This window comes from Ursus maritimus, unplaced genomic scaffold, assembly GCF_017311325.1.
Source record: "Ursus maritimus isolate PB19 unplaced genomic scaffold, ASM1731132v1 scaffold_1, whole genome shotgun sequence".
Taxonomy (NCBI): domain Eukaryota; kingdom Metazoa; phylum Chordata; class Mammalia; order Carnivora; family Ursidae; genus Ursus; species Ursus maritimus.
The window spans coordinates 35,166,812-35,184,700 of record NW_024423343.1 but is presented as its reverse complement, the minus strand read 5'-3'; the positions used below and the strand labels follow the sequence as shown (position 1 = coordinate 35,184,700).

Here is a 17,889-nt window from a genome sequence, read left to right as displayed (position 1 = left end):
CTTTCCCTGTCCATCCTGAATTAACACTAATGTTAACTCAAATATGTCTATATCAACCATAATTGTCTTTGAAATTAAAGAAAAAAGGTAAACAGAATGTACTTTGCTGTGATCACTGGAGAAAATAAAGTTAACATGCTAAGCCAAACTAACTTAGGACATTTTAAAGAGTAAGTGTAAATAGTTTAGCTATAATAACAACAAATTCAAAAAATGCACATTAAAATGTTTACTTCAAAATTCAGACAATTCCATTTGTATATAGTTTTTACATCTGTTTTTAATGATATCAAATTATTGATTGTTCATTTTTCTCATATTTATTTAAGCATTAACTATAGAATTTGCAATCTGATCCTTTTTTTTAATCCTCCCAGTAGACTTTTATTTTTGCCAGGTTTTAGTCATATTTACTTTGATCTTTCAGAGTATATAATTATTTTACTGTTTATTTATTTCTATGAGAAGAGAAAAAAATTTTGACCTAGGAGATCTATATGTGGCAATTTGTAACAGAATCACATAGCTTATGTTAGGAAATCATGGTTTTGATTAAGAAGCAACCATTTAGTTCCCACTGTTTTATTAAAACAGACATTAGCAGATAATAGGAAACATATTTAACAATGTAGCTGCATTTAGTTTGGGACATTAGTAAGTTAGCATGAGATTTTCTTCTATACATTTTATCAGCCAGGATACATGTAAATTGGTAATTTGGGGGTGGATATGGGGTGTTTAGGGGGGCAAGGAAGGACCTGGAACTGTGGCTGCCAGGTTCTCAGGAAGGGCCCTAAAGTAGAATGCTGCTTTTGCTACTACTCATTTCCCGATTTGAAACTCATTACTTCTTTTTCTCACTTTGAAAATGGATGGACACGAACAGAAATTTTACAAACAAAATCATTCCTTTCCCATGAGAAGTGGATTCTGCTAGATAGGGACTCCCACGGTGACATCTATTCATAGCACAGAGCTTTCAGATGAAATGTGCCTGGGTAGGTCCGACACTTCCTTTTCTCTGAGGGTCGAAAGTTAATAAAATATACTTCTCCGGGTGTTTATTTTCTGTGCACCATTATACCTGCCACGAATTCTTTGTTTTTCCTCCCACTCCCTTGGTTGATGAATCAACACCACTTGAACTGTTTTACGGCAGCTTGTGTTTACTTCACACATACCTTAACCTTCCCTTTTCTCCTCCTACTGACACACACACATGCACACACACACTCTTCAACAGCAAGGACTAGCTCCATCTCTTTGAATAGCATGTGTACACAGTGTCTGGCAGCCTCTTCAGGTGTGGATCCTTGACCTCCTGATTGAAATCAAGGTCTCAGTCTGCTTTTATGACACTTAAGATTTAACTGTGCATTTACTATCTTGAAAAAAAAAATAGAGCTTAAAGAATTGAATCTCTAAGAAAGAAAAAAAGAAGATATAAGTGTGTGTGTGTATGCGCGCGCATGCGTCTGTGAGCAGGCAGACACACACACACATACACACACACACACACACAGATTCTGTAGTGGCAATTCTGAAAACACTAGAGTGGAGAGTTTCTGAATCTGGAATTATACTCCAGCCTATTAAAAGAGGACTCTCCCTTCCTTCTCTCTTCTAACAGCAAGTAAATGGGATCTAACAGATGACCTTGAAGCTGCATGATTCTTTTGATTTTTAGCCAAAGAGGATATGTTCAAACACTTCAACAATCTTATTTTAAAAGAAAAACTTGGAGACAACACTCAGAGAAAAGAAACCCTTCTGAACTACACAATTGTATCTTATAATGAGAAGGAGTTATTCATCTTACCCTGTATAAGAGTTAATATTAATAATATTGTAAAGCAAGTGCCCAAACTGGAATCTAAATGTTTCTAAGAATTTTAGAATACACTGAAGAGAAATGGATCTTAATTCAATTTTCAGTGCACTTTAATTCCTCCTGGGTAGTTCAACATCTTGACTTTCCTTATAAATTGGATATTTAGAATAAAATGCTCTCAATCTTTTGTGATCAGAAATGCGCTACCAATGCATGTAAAGTTCAGTTCCTCAAAAGGTAACCAGGTAAACAAGCTCGCAAATACTAAATAACCAACAAGCATTACTTCGATACTGTCTCCCTGGAGGAAACCAGCTGGTAGTAAAACAAATAAATTCATCTTTCACTTTTACATATGAACCATAAACTTGTCATTTGAACCTCAGATGGGGGCAGTGAACTTTCAGCAAGGCTATGAATGCCTATAACAAGGCATGATGGATGATGTCATAATCATGCAAAAATATAGACTGGAAGGACCCTCAAACATCAACCTATGACGTTATCAAAAAAAATTCCCCAAATGCCCTCAGGGGCTGGTAGCATCTGAATCTGAATAGTATTTGAATTGGGTGAGGACACCAGAATGTTTCCAACATTGACATATTTGTAAAGGAAAAATACCACTGGTATATTTAAAGAGCTGGATGGTCTAAATAGCATGCCATTTATCATACAAGAGACTGTATTTTCAGGACCAGATACAATTCCACATTTACTATATTACTGCTAGCGCTACTATTAATTATTATTATAGTATCACAGCTATTATTTATTAAGAGGTTTCCTTATGCCCATATTAACCTATTTAGTCCTCACAGCTAGGGACTGATTTAGATAATTTTATTGTTTCAATTTTCAGATAAGGAGATTAAATCTTGGTGAAGTTAAATAATTTGTTCAAACACACACTAGCAAATGGAGAACAGAGATTTGAACACAAGTCTGCTTTCCGGCCAAGTCCCTTTGATTTAACTGCTGCTCTGGAACTGTCACCAAGTAAACACATCAAAACTCCATTTCTAACCAAAGATTTCCTGACACCACAGCCAGCAGTCATTCCAATTTGTTAATTGGTACTTGAACTATAAGTGCTGATTTAACCTATGATGACTGCTTTTACATTTCCATTAACATATTAATGGAAACTATTTATTGATTGAGCTTTTTAAATAGACATCCCTATCTGAAACCATTTCAGATATTTCTAAAAATCTTGGCCTTCACATGCATCTCTTGTGAAAACAAAAAACTTCAGGTATTATGCTATGACTTTCACTTTAGTTCTAATACCATCTTAGTTTTAATACCATCTTAGTTTTAAGGGAGCTAAAAGGGATCCTTAATTTTAGGATCTCCTGATGGAAATATTAAGAATCTTACCTTCATAAAAATTATATATAATTTTATACAAATTTATACCGAAAATTAGCATAAACGCCAAAGAACCAACAATTCATTGACCTAAGAAACTAAAAATAGGCTTTAAAAACAAAAATGTCAGTTTACCTTTAATCTTCTTGTACTTCTTATACCATCTCCCAAACTCCTGGCACTTGGTTGCTGACACGTTGGCATAATATGTGCTATTTACAATGGATGAAATCATACTCTGAAAAGAAAAAAAAAACCATAATAGTTACATTTTTCATAAACAAGGACTCCTTTTAGGGAGAAGTAGTATCACCCACACCAATCTCTGTTGTCTTTTAAATCTGAAGTAGTCATCCTCCTGCAAACTAAACCAAACATCAAATACGATTACCTAAATTTACTCTTTCTTAAACCTCTAACTTGTATGATGACAGTGTTTTCTCCAAAACAAAAACAAAAACAAAAAAATAACAAAAAAACACCAACTTTGGGGCAATGTCAAAGGTGGCAGAGGCAGGACATACAGGTTAGATACAAAGGGAACGAAGAGTCGTGATTTAGAAACCAGAGTTAGAGGTGGGATGAGATGCTCCAGCATCGATACTTCAAATAATGCCTTTCAGATGTTTCCGTTCTGCTTCCAACTGCAACAAGCTTACACAGCCAAGAATCTGAGAACATCCGTGCTACACACTGCAGAACAACATTTAGGGAAATAAGTTAAATTAATATAATTTATAGAAACGTGTGATTAGCACTTGTGTGAAAATTCACCAAATGAAAAAATTAACAGTGCTATTTTAGAACAGGGGAAACTAAACATAACACTTGTACTGTGTTTCAACCAAAAATGAATCAAAGCTAAAACTTTCTCAGTGCTTAAGTACATGATTCCTTCTTGCTCTTCATCCCTTCTCCCTCCTCAGCTCTACCCGTCCGCTTATTTGTTTGTAAATGGGATGAAAAGGAAAGAGGAGAGCATAACCTGACTTATCACTAAAAAATCAAATTATAATTGCACACCTTGAATGAAATTTCCTACAGGTATGTTTTCAGTCGATATGGCATGTTTGGACGAACATGTGTAACATGTTCTGAACTGACTATGGTAATACAGTCACAGATTTATACAGAGATTTTTACTTCAGCAAATTCTGTCTAAAAACAAATGGACATAAACTCAAGAGATCCAAATGACCTCGGTAAGGTCTTACATCTTGCCTTGAAATCTCACCTTTCTTCAAAAAGGTATCTCCAGATATGGATGGAGCAGCTGCGCAAAATCTCAAAACTTCTAATGGTATTTTTCCAAAGTAGTCAAGATAAAAAAGGTAACAATAAATCAAGGCAACAGCAAGTTATTTACCAAGAAGTTCAAACACCGGCAAACAGTACTGCATAGACTCCCATTTAAAACAGTTCCCTCACTGAGCCCATAGAGTCCCTCTTTTTCAAAAATCACTTTGCAGTGCTGGTGGGGGAGGGGAATTCAATTCACAGAAACCTCTTTGGCCCTTTCTACATAGCAGATGGCTAACCTCCCCCAGTTGCTGATCTCTAAATGACAATTCTGTTCTCTTAGGGGAGATAGTAAGAAGAACCTTTTTAATCTGAGGATCTGAACACAGCCCTGGGAACACAAAGAGCCAGTATCACCTGAGTGTATCACAGAACTTCCAGAGCCTTACCTACTACTTTAGAGGATCAGTGGAATCCTAATCTTCCCGAGGCAAGGTTCTGCTTTGTGTGTTACTAACAAAGAAGTAAAGAAGTCTCTTGGCTAGCTGGGCTGGTTCCCTCTTTGGGCTGAGTTTTTCTCTTTGTCTTAATCTGTGAAACCCTTGAGGACAGTGACTGTGTCTGTTTCATGCCCCCCCCATGTCTAACACACTTGTGATGTGGGACATCTGAGTCACTGAAATATAACAGATGAAAAGGGACAGAGATGAAATTTTAAAATGCCAAACTGAAATGTCATAATAATGAAAATTTTAACATGAAAGCAGCCTAATAATAGATGCACCGTCTATGCTGGTGTATACGCATAATTGCAAATGTACTTGTCATCTCTCTATGTTGTTTGTATGAATGTTATCCTCTGGAGAGGCACAGGATAGATAGCCATGACAGGAAACCGAGCTAAGCCTCCTATTGCAAAGTTGGTCTGGGAGGCAGACTAAAATGCAAAGTGTCTCAATTACTACCTGGAGCTGTCCATCAACTCTTCCTCTCCCATAAGACCAAGGCCACCAACCCATATCATTGTGGCCCCAGATAATCGACATTTCCCGCATTCTCTAGCCTTCCTATTTTGTCCTTGCTCCAGATGTGTCTTCACTGACACTGCACAAAGCCAGTGTCAATCTACGTGGCAAGGTAGTTAATATCTGGGCTTCCACGGTCTCCATCACCAGATCCTATACTGGAATCAGGTTCACACAATTCATTTAAAAATGAAGTTGGCTACCCAGAGACTCAATCAAAGTTGTTCTCTTCCCCAGATTATTATAAATGAGTTCTATCTCTACTGACCATGCTGGGGGTGGGGGTGGGGGTGGGGAGGATAGATTTAAACTATGATTTAAGCAAAAGAATTAGGTAGCAAATAAAGGAAATTTTCTAGATAATGAGAATCTTTAGTCACTCAAAGGTCTATTTGAGTTTGTGGCACATTTTATTCATATTAATTCCCTGCAGGTCTTTACATCTAGTTGACACTCAAACTAGTTCTGCTGATAAGAATTTTCATAATTCAGCTTCAGAGAGCTTTAAAAACAGAAGAAGTACATCTGGTGCATATTTCAGATGAAAGGTCATGTTATGTCTTATGATTCCAGTTTCAAACATGAATATTCTCTAACCCTAAATTAGACTATTATATTCTCACAGCCTGAGTTTGAATCACTGGGCCTCACTAGAATACTCTGGACACATACACAAGGTCATCTAAACGTTAGTGTCAATTTATTTTTAAAAAATCAAAACTTGCTTCACTATAAACAAAATTGAAAGGAGCTAATACAGACCCAGCACATACTGACTTTCGCTCTACATAGAATAAAGTCTTCCAGAGGTTCTGGGGCACAGAAAATCTGCATTGACCACATTTCAGCCATTCTACGGCTGCATGTTCTAAATACTTTAATGTCACTGACATTGGGATGCATCTCACAATCAATAGCATCTTAGACCCGGTGAGATACAGTTGCTGCAAAAACAGAATAAGTAATGATTAAAATCTCTCCCACCGACCACTCTGCCAAAAAAACCCTAATTTCCATTTACTGCTTTTTTAAAGTATGTAGATAGTTTTATACTTTATATTGCTCTTTTATGTTTTCCAGCAATTCTAGAGCAACCACACAATTGGACTTTAAATATTGCCACACCTTTTTGACAAATAAAGATTTGAGTGGACTTTCTCAATCCAGAATGCAACCAACTCCTGAGCAGCCGTGTTGTAGAAAGCGATGCTGATACAAATAACCCAAAGAGATGGGTGCTGTTATTTTAACACTTGAAGGGATTATGTTTTACTGAGGCTCATACGAAAATGACTTTGCATTTATGAAGCAGGCTTAATGGCCTGGTGGTGGGCTGTGACAAGGAAAGGGGAGGGCATTCACACAGACCCTTCAGGTACTTAGTCACAGCCATAAACACCACATGAATAGTAACTGTAGACAGAGCAATGCTATGAAAAATATTATGTGTTAAAATAAATAGGAAGGTTTAAAATATCTTCCCAACTACAGAAACTTTTGGAAAATTTCAGACTTCTTTGTAATTAATCATTAAATCTTAAATATGAAGATTTTAAATGAGGAATAAAATCCAGGCATCCTCATTTGCAGTCACTCTGACACACAGTTTGCCAGTTATACTTGAAAGTTATTTAAAATAATAAAATAATAACAATAATAATAATAATAATATATTTGAGGATTCAAAATATACCAGAATCAGTTACTTCAAAATTTACTAGATGATTTAAATTTGCACCAAGCCAGATTGCAAGAGAATATTATGTTGTTTTAAATATATATTGTTTAAACAATAAAATATATTGTTTTAATACTTACTATAGTTAAATAGATTGCCTTATCTAAAAATAAATTTTCTTTTATGCTCCTGAGACAAATTTTAAACTTACTTGTTTGTTTTTGACTAGCTCAGAGAATAGATGTCACCTGTGATATGGCTCCCTTTTTCAAACTGAGGGCCAAGAAGCCCAGAATGAAGAAGCATCTTATCCAAAGTCAAATAGCAGTGGAAAGCACCATAAAAAGACACTAGTACCAGGACACATTATTTCATGGGTCTCTTAAGAAGGGAAACTAATTAATGAAAGAAAGCAAATATTCACCGCCACCTCCATCCACTGGTACAAACTCAACAGCGGATACTGCAACCAATTCTTCAAAGATGACACAAGGTGTGACAAAAGCAAAATATCAAGTTGTGACATTGGGCTCCTATAGGAGTTAATTAAGGAGCTTAGAATCAGAGAAAACTAAGGAACCTAAAGACAATTTCAACCTCAACAGGAAAAGCAAAACAATAAACACAGGTTAAGATGACTTGTACAATACCCTTGAAAAGACAGAGACCGGAGCACCCCTCCTCCTCCCCAAGAAAAGTAAGATAAAATAATTGGATATCCTTTACCACATTCTCCTTGGCTTAGCGAGATTTATTTGTTTGAATAGCAGTGTTATACTAAGAGTAGCTAAGCTGCAGATACATAATACACTTGCTATAAAAAAGAACATTTAAAAACCAAAGTGAATGGTTACACGTTCTGTCAGTAGGAATGCCCTGCCTTAGCAAGAAGAGCGTCAGAGTGGGGAGAGAAGCTGGCATCTCGTAGCTTCCCTTTCCATGTCTACGGGGGAGAGAGCATGATGCAGGCAATGAATAATATATGCATTTTTTGCTCATTTTCAGCCTTTTTATCCTGCTTTGTGGTATGCTAAATTACATATTAAACATGAGATTATAATGATACGTCCATCAAGTATAGTAACAGGAAAAACCTGATCTGGAGAAATTACTTTGTCATGAAAAATTCAGTTAATGTTATTTGGCAGCCTTCTGCTCTCCCTTTCTATCCCCATTTCCGAGCTATACTATCAGAATTGAAAACTCTGCCGTTCTAGTTGAAGGAAACACTTCCCCTGGGCTTCGGGGTATGACGGGACTACAGCCAAGAGCTCCTCCCCTAAGGTGCTGCTCATGGCACCGTCACCTGTGAAAGTGGGATGTTGCTACCTGCCTCAGAGGCTGTAAGGATTCAGAGAGATGATCTGTGTAAAAGGCCTGGCACAAGATACAGAGTCAATGAGTGTCAGCTTTCTCCCCTCCACGCAATCATTTCATATGTTCATGGCAATCACCCAGTTAGGGATTCCTTTCAAGCTGTCATCTGTAAACCTCCTTCAACAAGAGTCATGAGGTTGGGCCTTGAATGGAAACAAACTCACATGAAAATAACTAGAAGGGACAGTTGGCAACTGGTTAACACAAGACGGGATCCATCCCTACTACATACGTGAATTTAAAACGAAATGAAACAGATAGCTGGCAACTAGTTAAGACAATACTGGTCACACAGTTGATCAGTGTCTTGTCTGTAGATGAGCACATGGTCAATGTGTTTCTTCCACTAACCCAACTGGCTGCTTGAGTTCACTGCCCGATTATTTTAGCATAGTGTACATTCAAGCTGGTCTCTTAAGGATCCCCAAATGAGCAAGGCTTGCTCAGGATGACAGAAATAATTATCCTACAGTCTATGTCTTAAAAAGACTGCATAAACACCATATCACCATCATACTGGAAATCCAGTAACGTTTTCACGGTTCAATAACTTCTGCCAGTCATTGTGTTCCTCAAATATCTGGCAATAAAACCTCCGTTAAGGGCAGGGGACAGAGCTGCTTTAAAAAACATATCTATATGGGTGCCTGGGAGGTTCAGTCGGTTAAGCAGCTGCCTTTGGCTCAGGTTATGATTCCAGGGTCCTGGGATCCAGCCCCACGTTGGGCTCTCCGCTCAGTGGGGAGCCTGCTTCTCCCTCTCTCTGCCTCTCCTCCAGCTTGTGTACTCTCTTACTTGCTCGCTCAGTCTCTGTCTCTCAAATAAATAAAATCTTTAAAAAATATAAAATAAGAACATACCTATATGCTAAATGAAATAAGCCAGATAAAGAGATTAATATTTTATGATTCTACTTTTGAGGCAGTTAGAGCAAGTAAATTCATACAGAGAATAGAAGAGAGGCTACCTGAGGTTGGGGGTGAGGAGAGAGGAGTGGGGAGTTACTACACAATGGTTGTAGACTTTCTGTTTGGAGTGATGAAGAGTTTTTGGACATAGATAGGGGTGATGGTTGCACAACATTGTGAATGTAAATAATGCCACCAAATTGTAATCTTAAACAAGGTTAGAATGATAAACTTCATGTTATCACAAAAATAAATTTAAAAACCTATCTAGAGTCACAGAAAACATGCTCTGTTACGGGGGCTACAGGGAACACTGGAAGGTGCGTGCCTCTGCAAATTACTTGTTCTTCCACTGCAATTTTAAGTTAACAAGACTGTCTCTTTAGTCTTTCCATTAGATCATCATAATAACCAATGAGGTGGACAAGGAAGGTACTGTTAGCTCTACTTATTTTAATGGATCAAAACGCAGAGGACCTGGGATTTTGTCTTTCAAATCTTCCTTGAATAAAAATAAGTAAGCCACAGAAAGACATGTTCATAACGTTTCCAAATCAGAACAGTTAGTTAGAGAAGACTATTTAATAAGAGACCTATGCCTAAGGTATGGTACGTTAGGATGCTTGGCACAGACTAGAGGGCTGGAGGGAGAGGCTGGAAGTGGTGACTCAAACGAAAACAAACTCACATGAAATGTGAGGGGGGCATCAGAGGAAAAGGAAGAGGCCGTCAGCGCTGAAACATATTTGGAAAGGTGAAATCAAAAATAAATACATAGACACACAAATACAACCTCTACTTTCCAAGCACTTGGCCAGACAGAGAATAGCAAAATCATGAATTCTCTCCCTTTAAATATATATGCCTCAGCCTGCAATTGTTGCCCTTTTATGGACTTTTCCACTTTTCTTCTGCCTTCAAAGGCTGCTCTTTTGAACTGTAGAACACTGGGATGTTAGAGAAAATATACACTAGCCATTGAATCATCACTCCTTTATGCAATCACCACACTTGAATGAGGAAACACCTAGTATGGTTTGGTTTGGAGGTAACAGGTAGAGTTGCTTCAAAAACAGCCAGTTTTTTAACTCCTGAATGGAGTCTATCTCACACAGTCCAATAAGCTACTCTCCCCTTTGAAGTAAGCAGTACTCTTCTTCCTAGGTTGAAAGCTATATTCCTCTCTCATCTTCCCCACTGCATCCCCAGCCCATGGCAAAGTGCCTGACTCCTAACTGGGACTCCAGCGATGTTGGTGGAATACATTGTTGAAGTACTGTTTCACCTTCGCAGAACAAAAATGCATTCTTCTTCGAATTATGTAGGTTGAACCTTAAAAAATGCATGTGCCTGTTCTATGACAACCACAAGCAAAACAGGTGAGCTTATCCCCACACTGAAATGCAATCTAGCTATGCAACTGAACTGAAAAATCTGGAATGTTTAAGGATAACAGCTGTAGGATTAATGCTGGGGCCCATATGACATGCCTATGCTCACTGAGGACTACCCCAGTAAGATTTCCCATAGTCACACCGCATACCAGAAGCCTAAATCAAATCTCCCCCAAATTTAAGTAATAGAACTGAGCCCCATTTGACTGAAAATGTACTGGGCATCGACCACCAAATTACTGTATTCACTGTTTCTAGTTCAAAACATTTTAGGGCTGCCAAGAACACCATAAAAATAATAAAACTTTACAGTTTATAGCACTTTCTAAAACATTTTTATACTTAATTCATTAAACACATTACAGCGGTGGTTCTCAACCAAGAGTGATTTACTCCCCTCCTAGGACATTTGGCAATGTGTGGAGACATTCAGGTTGTCATAAATGGGGGGAGGGGGATGGTGGCATGCTACTGGCATCTAGTGGGTAGAGGCCAGGGATGCTGCTACATGTCCTGCAATACACAGACAGCCCCCTCCCCAGAGAGTTATTTACCCAAAAGATGAATAGGGTCAAGCTGAGAACTCCTGCATCAGAATAACAACTACTTGCAAGACATATACAGTGCTGAATGCCGAGAGAGTGAAGATGAACAAGACACGGTCAGCCCATCAAGCGAGGAGAACTGGCAGGGGGCACTGACAATAGGATGTGACACGCGCTACGACAGGGGCGTGTATGAGAGGCTACCAAGGGCAGAAGAAGCAACTGCTTCAACCAGGAGGTCAGGGTACTTCCCCAGCAGTGACTTTCCAGCTGGAATGTGCAAGATGACTTCATCAAGCGGCGGACAGCACTGCATGCTAGCCAGGAGAAATCGCATATGCAAAAGCAAGTGTCAAACCGAAGGACTCTGGAGTCACCAGCATTGTATGCGGGGCTACCAAAGCCAGAGACTAACACGGTGTGTCTCCCTGGAAGGCCAATCTCACAGGGACAGAAGGAGAATTTAACAGGTAAAGTGATTTTTATGGCATTTAAAAAATATCAAGAACACAGGGATATGGAGTAGAATATAAATTTTCATGATTTTTTTAAAAATAACACAAGAAGTTGCGTTGTTAGACTTGTAATGCTAAGGGTACTAGTTGGGTTGCTACCACCCTCAGGGATATTTTGGTGACATTTGAGCAATGGCAAATGTTCCAAGATAATTAACTCCATGTGTTTGGAGCACAAAGAGGATGCAGGTAAAAGGAGGAAGGTGGTGGCTCTGGTGAGAAATCAGGCTGGACAGTATCATCTTAACAATTCTTTTTTTTTTTTTTTTTCATCTTAACAATTCTTATAGGCTATGTTAGCAGTCTGCACCTCCTTCTGAGGAGGGCAGGAGCAGTCACTGGAGGCTTGGAGAGGAGGAAATGGCAAGATCTCAGTGTTGGGAAAATAAGAGACAGGAGAAAGGTTAAGGTTATGAGGCAATTAAGCCTAAATAGGGCAATGGCACAAAGGAGGAAGATTTCAGACACGAAGGCAGTAGAATCCACAGGATCAAACTTGAGAGTGATAGAGAAGAAACTTTTTTAGGTTGGGCAGCCAGAGGGGCAAGTAATCAGATAGAAAATGGGGGGAGAAAGAGGTTTTTATGGTAGGGGTAAAGGTGATCCCATTCAAGCCTCAAGACAGCCCTGTAAATTATATGAAATATGTATAGAGACAGCCATGCCCAGTTTCCAGAGGAACTCAATAAGCCTCCAGAAGTAGATGGGCTTGCCCAGCATCACACATCCAGCAAAAAAGAAGGGAGATGGCAGCCAGCGCTCTCAGCTCCTGATCTGGGTTCTTTCCACTCATGCCGTTTTTCTAGTCACATTTTACAGTTATAACTAAACCTGATAATCATGATAGATCAGTTTTGACCAATTTCCATTGGCTGTAACAGCCCTGGATACAATTCTAAACTGGTGATATTAAGTTGGGAGCTTCTCCACTTTCAAGCAAAGCCCATTTTGACTTCCATGTAAATACGAGAGATAATTAATTGTGATTAACTGTGAAATTCAGGACAAATGATTGAATTTGAATTTTTTTCCCCTAAACTGTTCTTTATCAATCCCTGTATATGATCAGAATAACTTAAAGTTTGTATTTTTATAACTTCATAAGCAATCGCATTGGAAGAAATCAAAATCCTCGGACAAGTGTTAGCACCTACATACTCACCTACACGTAGGTACTGAAATGGCCTGTGTGAAAGCTGTAAGTTCAAGAGGAGGTGCACAACTGATGGTCAAGAGACACCCACTCCTTTCTATCTAGCTAACTACTTCTCAGATGCATGCCTTCTTGAGTATTTGGAAGCAAAAATATTAATAGCATGCTTTATCTCAGAGGATTTAAAGTCCAAAACATGCTCCAAACACACATAAAAAATATTCAGTTCACACCAACAATATCATGTCTCAATATTAATAGCTGATACTATTAATGGAGCATCATTGGATGCCAGGCACCAGGCCAAGAATTTGTGTGATTTATCTCACTTACTCCTCATTATATGACTTAGAACTATGACTATCCTGGTTTTACTGACAAAGAAATAGGCTCATAGAGGTGAGGTCATAGAGGCCTGTGAGCCAGGACATGAATCCAGATCGAACTGATTCCAGAAGGCATGCTCTTAACCACCAGGCTTCCTGCTTCCCCCAAAGACTCTATTATCCGAGAACACAGCTCAGGGCACATCAAGTTTCTATGGTTCTTGTCACCTTCCCTTGAACTTGACAGACATGTAATTAGTCCATTGTCTTAAATCAAGTGTAACAACTCACACAGGAAATGCATTTCCATTCATAGCTTTAAACAATGTCAACCTGAGTTCATGTCATAGCAGTCCTAAGCCACTGACCCTAGCCACCAAAATATCACCTGATCATTAGAAAAAGTGGGTCCCTCGCCCATGAACACAAATGGAAAAGGCAGCCCTTTCCTACGCTGTTCCTTCCTTTGATCCTGTCTACCTCTTATTTTTGTGGCTTGTTTTAGTTTCTCATCAGTTCATTAAAAATGGAGTATTGCTTTTTCTCAGGATGCATTTTCACATGGTAAATCCATGTGTAAACGTGTATGATGTAAAGATCATCTCTCTTTGCTAGCCAAGGGAAACGCTCAATAGATAAATAAAAAATAATTAAGATGGGTCTGACATGGTTGACTCCTTCCATTGACTAAGTAAAGGAATGGTCTGGAGCCTGAGACTTTGCAGGGGAGATCTGGATTAGGATCTCAACTTGCCACTTAGCCTATTGAGTAAGCTTAGAAAGGTAAAGTGCTTCTCTGAGTCTTGATTTCTTGATATATAAAATGGAGACCCTGGTACCTACCTCCTGTGACAGACATCACAAGCTAAAGATTATAAATGTGAAACGTTTTATTACCTGCTCATGACATCAAAGCTCTCAGTAAGTGATAACTTCTACTCTACAACATAAAGCACCACAGCCTCCCTATTTTTTCCACCTGAAGTAGAGTGTGACTATACTGAAAGACAGAAGACAGCTGTCTGAGCAGGACTGCCTCTCCCACTACATAGTCCACGAGTAGCTTTCCAGGTTCCCCAGAACCCCACCTGGATATACTGACCTGGGAGAGAGGGCATTCTTTGGCTAATGTGCTCTGGTTCATCTCTTTGAGCAGTTCCTTTAAGGCATTGCGGACTGTGGCATGGTTCCACTGCTCCGCAGGCAAGTCTTCCAACTTCGAACAACTGGGAAACAGAGCAAGAATGAACAACACACAAAACTTAACGGAAGGCTCTGGCTGCAGAGGGAACAGAGTGGGACGGTCACTCCCGGGTCCTCTGCCAGCAGGGGGAAAACCACTAAAGATCACGGTCTAATGTGGGCCCTGAACGAGGGAAAGGGAGCAAAACTGCTTCTCCAGGGCTTGGACAGAGCCCAACTAGACTTCTTTAAGTTTGTTTTCATACTCGCTTAAGAAAAATAGTCACTTCAGATATGAAGAGCTGCTAATATTTTAAAACATGGTTTTTCCAGTTTGTTGAAGAAAATGGCATGGCAATGTGATTATAAACATCCACAATACAAGTTTAATTATTGGACATCCATAAGGTTAAATGCAGACAAATGGTTCATCATATTCAAAGGGTGAAGGCCACTCTTCACTCTCTTGGAACAATTCGGAGATATTGTTTTCCTAACCAAAAATCACTTTTAAGAGAGGACACTAAAGCCTTCCTAGACAAGGATGGGGATGTTGGGGCCCTACTAAAGTATACATTCTCTGAAATGAGCAAATTCAAAATCCTTACACTAAAGGACATTTCTTAAATCCTAGGACTTACAGTCACTTTACAATACAAGACGCTGCAGAGAACTAGATGCTTTAGAGGCATAACTTGTTCTGGATGCTGTACCTGAAAAAATTCATTTCCAGAACCTCTGGAGGCCACAGAGTGTGCTTCTTTAAGGCAGCCACCAGAAAGGAAGAAAAAGATACCCAGTGCCAGCACCTTCCTGGTAAGCCTGCTACACAGGGACAGAACTCAGCCCTCAAAACACAAACCCGAAAACAGCAGAAGTGTTTATTCTTCAAATAGTATGTGCTAAGCATTAAACAGAGAACCCATTAAATTAGAGGCTGTGGAAAGTTCCCCTTTAAGGGCCACAGATTTTTAATGATTTATCAAGCCTCCCCTAGGTTACCACTTCACTGCTTCTGAAAACAAAACATAAAACGTTGGAATGTGGACTATAAAGACGCCTGGTGAAGTGTCCCTCCTTCCCTCCTCTCTCTCCCCCTTTTTTTTTTCCATTTCATCCAACGTCTAGAAATTAACAAAGACAGGACGTGCTAACGTCGGCAGCGACTCTGATGGACGAGCAGCTCCACGAGCAAGGAAGGGCAGATGTTCAGAGACACCCACCTTTGTAATTGGATTTTCAACGTCACCACATGATAGACATCCTGCAGCATGTCGGCCACTGTTGCGTCGGGTGCATCTGTCACATAGCTGAGGGGGAGCGGGTTCCACCTCCCCAGCTTGATTATTCCTGCAAAGAGAAGAACAACACAGTAAACACATTTCTGCTGTTTATTAAACCTTCTCGTTGTTTGCTCAGTGTTCAGAAGGTCGTTCAATAGTCAACATTCAAGGCCCACTCAGAGATATTTTACAACCCAGTGCAATAACCTATTTCTTTCTGGCTGACAGCTGAGTTAACTATGCAGGAAGATGGGAATGAAAGGATGAGGTTTAATCGCGGACAATCAGTTCTTTTATGTTTTCCTGTTTCTTAAATTACTTAGAAAACCATACGGATACTTCCTTCCCCCAAAGTCTTGTTTCACATTCTAACTTAAGACTGATGCTAAATATACCGGACTGCTGATTTCATAGACAAAAAAAAAAAAAAGAAAGAAAGAAAGAAAGAAAGAAAGAAAGAAAGAAAGAAAGAAAGAAAAAGAAAAAAGAAAAAAAAGAAAGCCTTAAGTAAATATAAGATTTGGTTTTGAATTGTACAAGAAAATTCCTGTGTGTGGGCTCAGCACACACACAGTCACATCCTGACTGTGGTGTGATCCCCAGTGCAAACAGTACTTGGAGCTGATGAAGCAGTTCGAGTTCACTTCCAGATTCGTGTTTCACCAGGCAGAGGGGTTATTTTCCAACAGCACAATGACTGACCACAGGTCAGAAATAGCAGAGATGCCTTCAACTTCCTTTTTTTTTTTTTTTAATTTTATTCCTCTGCTCTTTTTAGAGTGACAATGGTACCATTTCCCTGTAGGTTTCCTGCTGCATATGGTAAACATGCATGACAATGGCGAGAGAGTAAAAATCTTGGTCAAACTTGGGCTACATAGAGCAGTGACTTTAGGAATACCCTGTGACAAGAAGATTCGTTGGACAGCTTCAGCAACACGTGATGAAAATGCTAACTTATTCATAAGATGGACCCATCTTGTCTGGTGCATAAGGGTACGCATAATGTTGCTGAAGAAAAATGAAGAAAAACCCATTTGAAAACACAGCGTAACAAAAATTTTACTTGTATGTAATGAAAAATCCGACAGTCCCCAAGATGTCAAATTGTCACACAGAAGAAACAGCTGTTTCAGTGAAAGAAAAGGAACAGAGTCTTTTTTTGACAATACAGGTGAGTCCAACTACACTGTTCTTTCAAAATATTTTTTATCATCAAAGAGAGAGAACACCTGCATACTCAAGTGAACTTTTAAAATCTTCACAAAATAATGCTTTATAGCTATGGAGTAAAATTCCAATAATAGGAAATGAACTTTCTGGTCAGGGCACGTCCTGTCCAAGATGAAATAAATGAATGCGCAATGCTTGACATAATGCTTGAAAACAGGGAATAAACAGAACAAAAATATTAAAATGATGCACTGTTTCAGTATTAAGATTTAACAATCTGGTGCTGAATATGGTGCAGTATAAATAGTGCCTGGACTCAGATCCAGTAAAGTAACACAGCTCTCATTCATAGTACCGTATGTCTCCAGTTCTGGCTCCTTAAGTCACATTTCACTTGCCAAGAAAAGCTGTTTTCTTGTGGGGATAGTTTTGCTAACATTCTCTCTCATGACAATGAAAAGTGCACAGCAACGCCGCATAAAGTAGCCGTGAAATGAACATCCAGGGCCCACTGGACAGCCACCCATGAGAGGCTGGGTCTGCGGCCTTGCTTCTTCCACTCCTTCTGACATTTGAAAATTACTAAAGATGGTAACATATAACGTGTCTCACGTATTTCGTTTTTTAAAAAATCACTACATAATTTTAAATCCCTTTAAAAAAATCATTAACATGATAGCCCGTAAGCTGAGTATAAATCGACCATATTTCAAAGACGTGGTATATTTCATTGTAAGAGACTGGAAGGAGGGGAAAATGAAGTCAGCAATTGCACCCTATGCCAGACAAGTAGAAGAAGCCGACTGTGTGGGTGATTTCGGTGGCCAAGAACACAAGGGTAATGTGAAGCCCACCACTTCTGCAAACTGCCGAGCACAAGGCTGGA

General features: G+C 39.1%; 1 protein-coding gene across 1 annotated transcript in view; it reads right to left on the bottom strand.

Annotated features, from left to right (window-relative positions):
- SATB2 (SATB homeobox 2) overlaps positions 1–17,889 on the bottom strand; it is a 180,179-nt gene that overhangs the window by 91,980 nt on the left and 70,310 nt on the right. The window contains exons 3-5 of the mRNA XM_040642327.1: positions 15,771–15,897; positions 14,468–14,591; positions 3,341–3,443 (exon numbers count right to left, since the gene is read on the bottom strand). Coding sequence (XP_040498261.1) covers positions 3,341–3,443; positions 14,468–14,591; positions 15,771–15,897 — 354 coding nt within the window. The remainder of the gene's footprint in view (positions 1–3,340; positions 3,444–14,467; positions 14,592–15,770; positions 15,898–17,889) is intronic.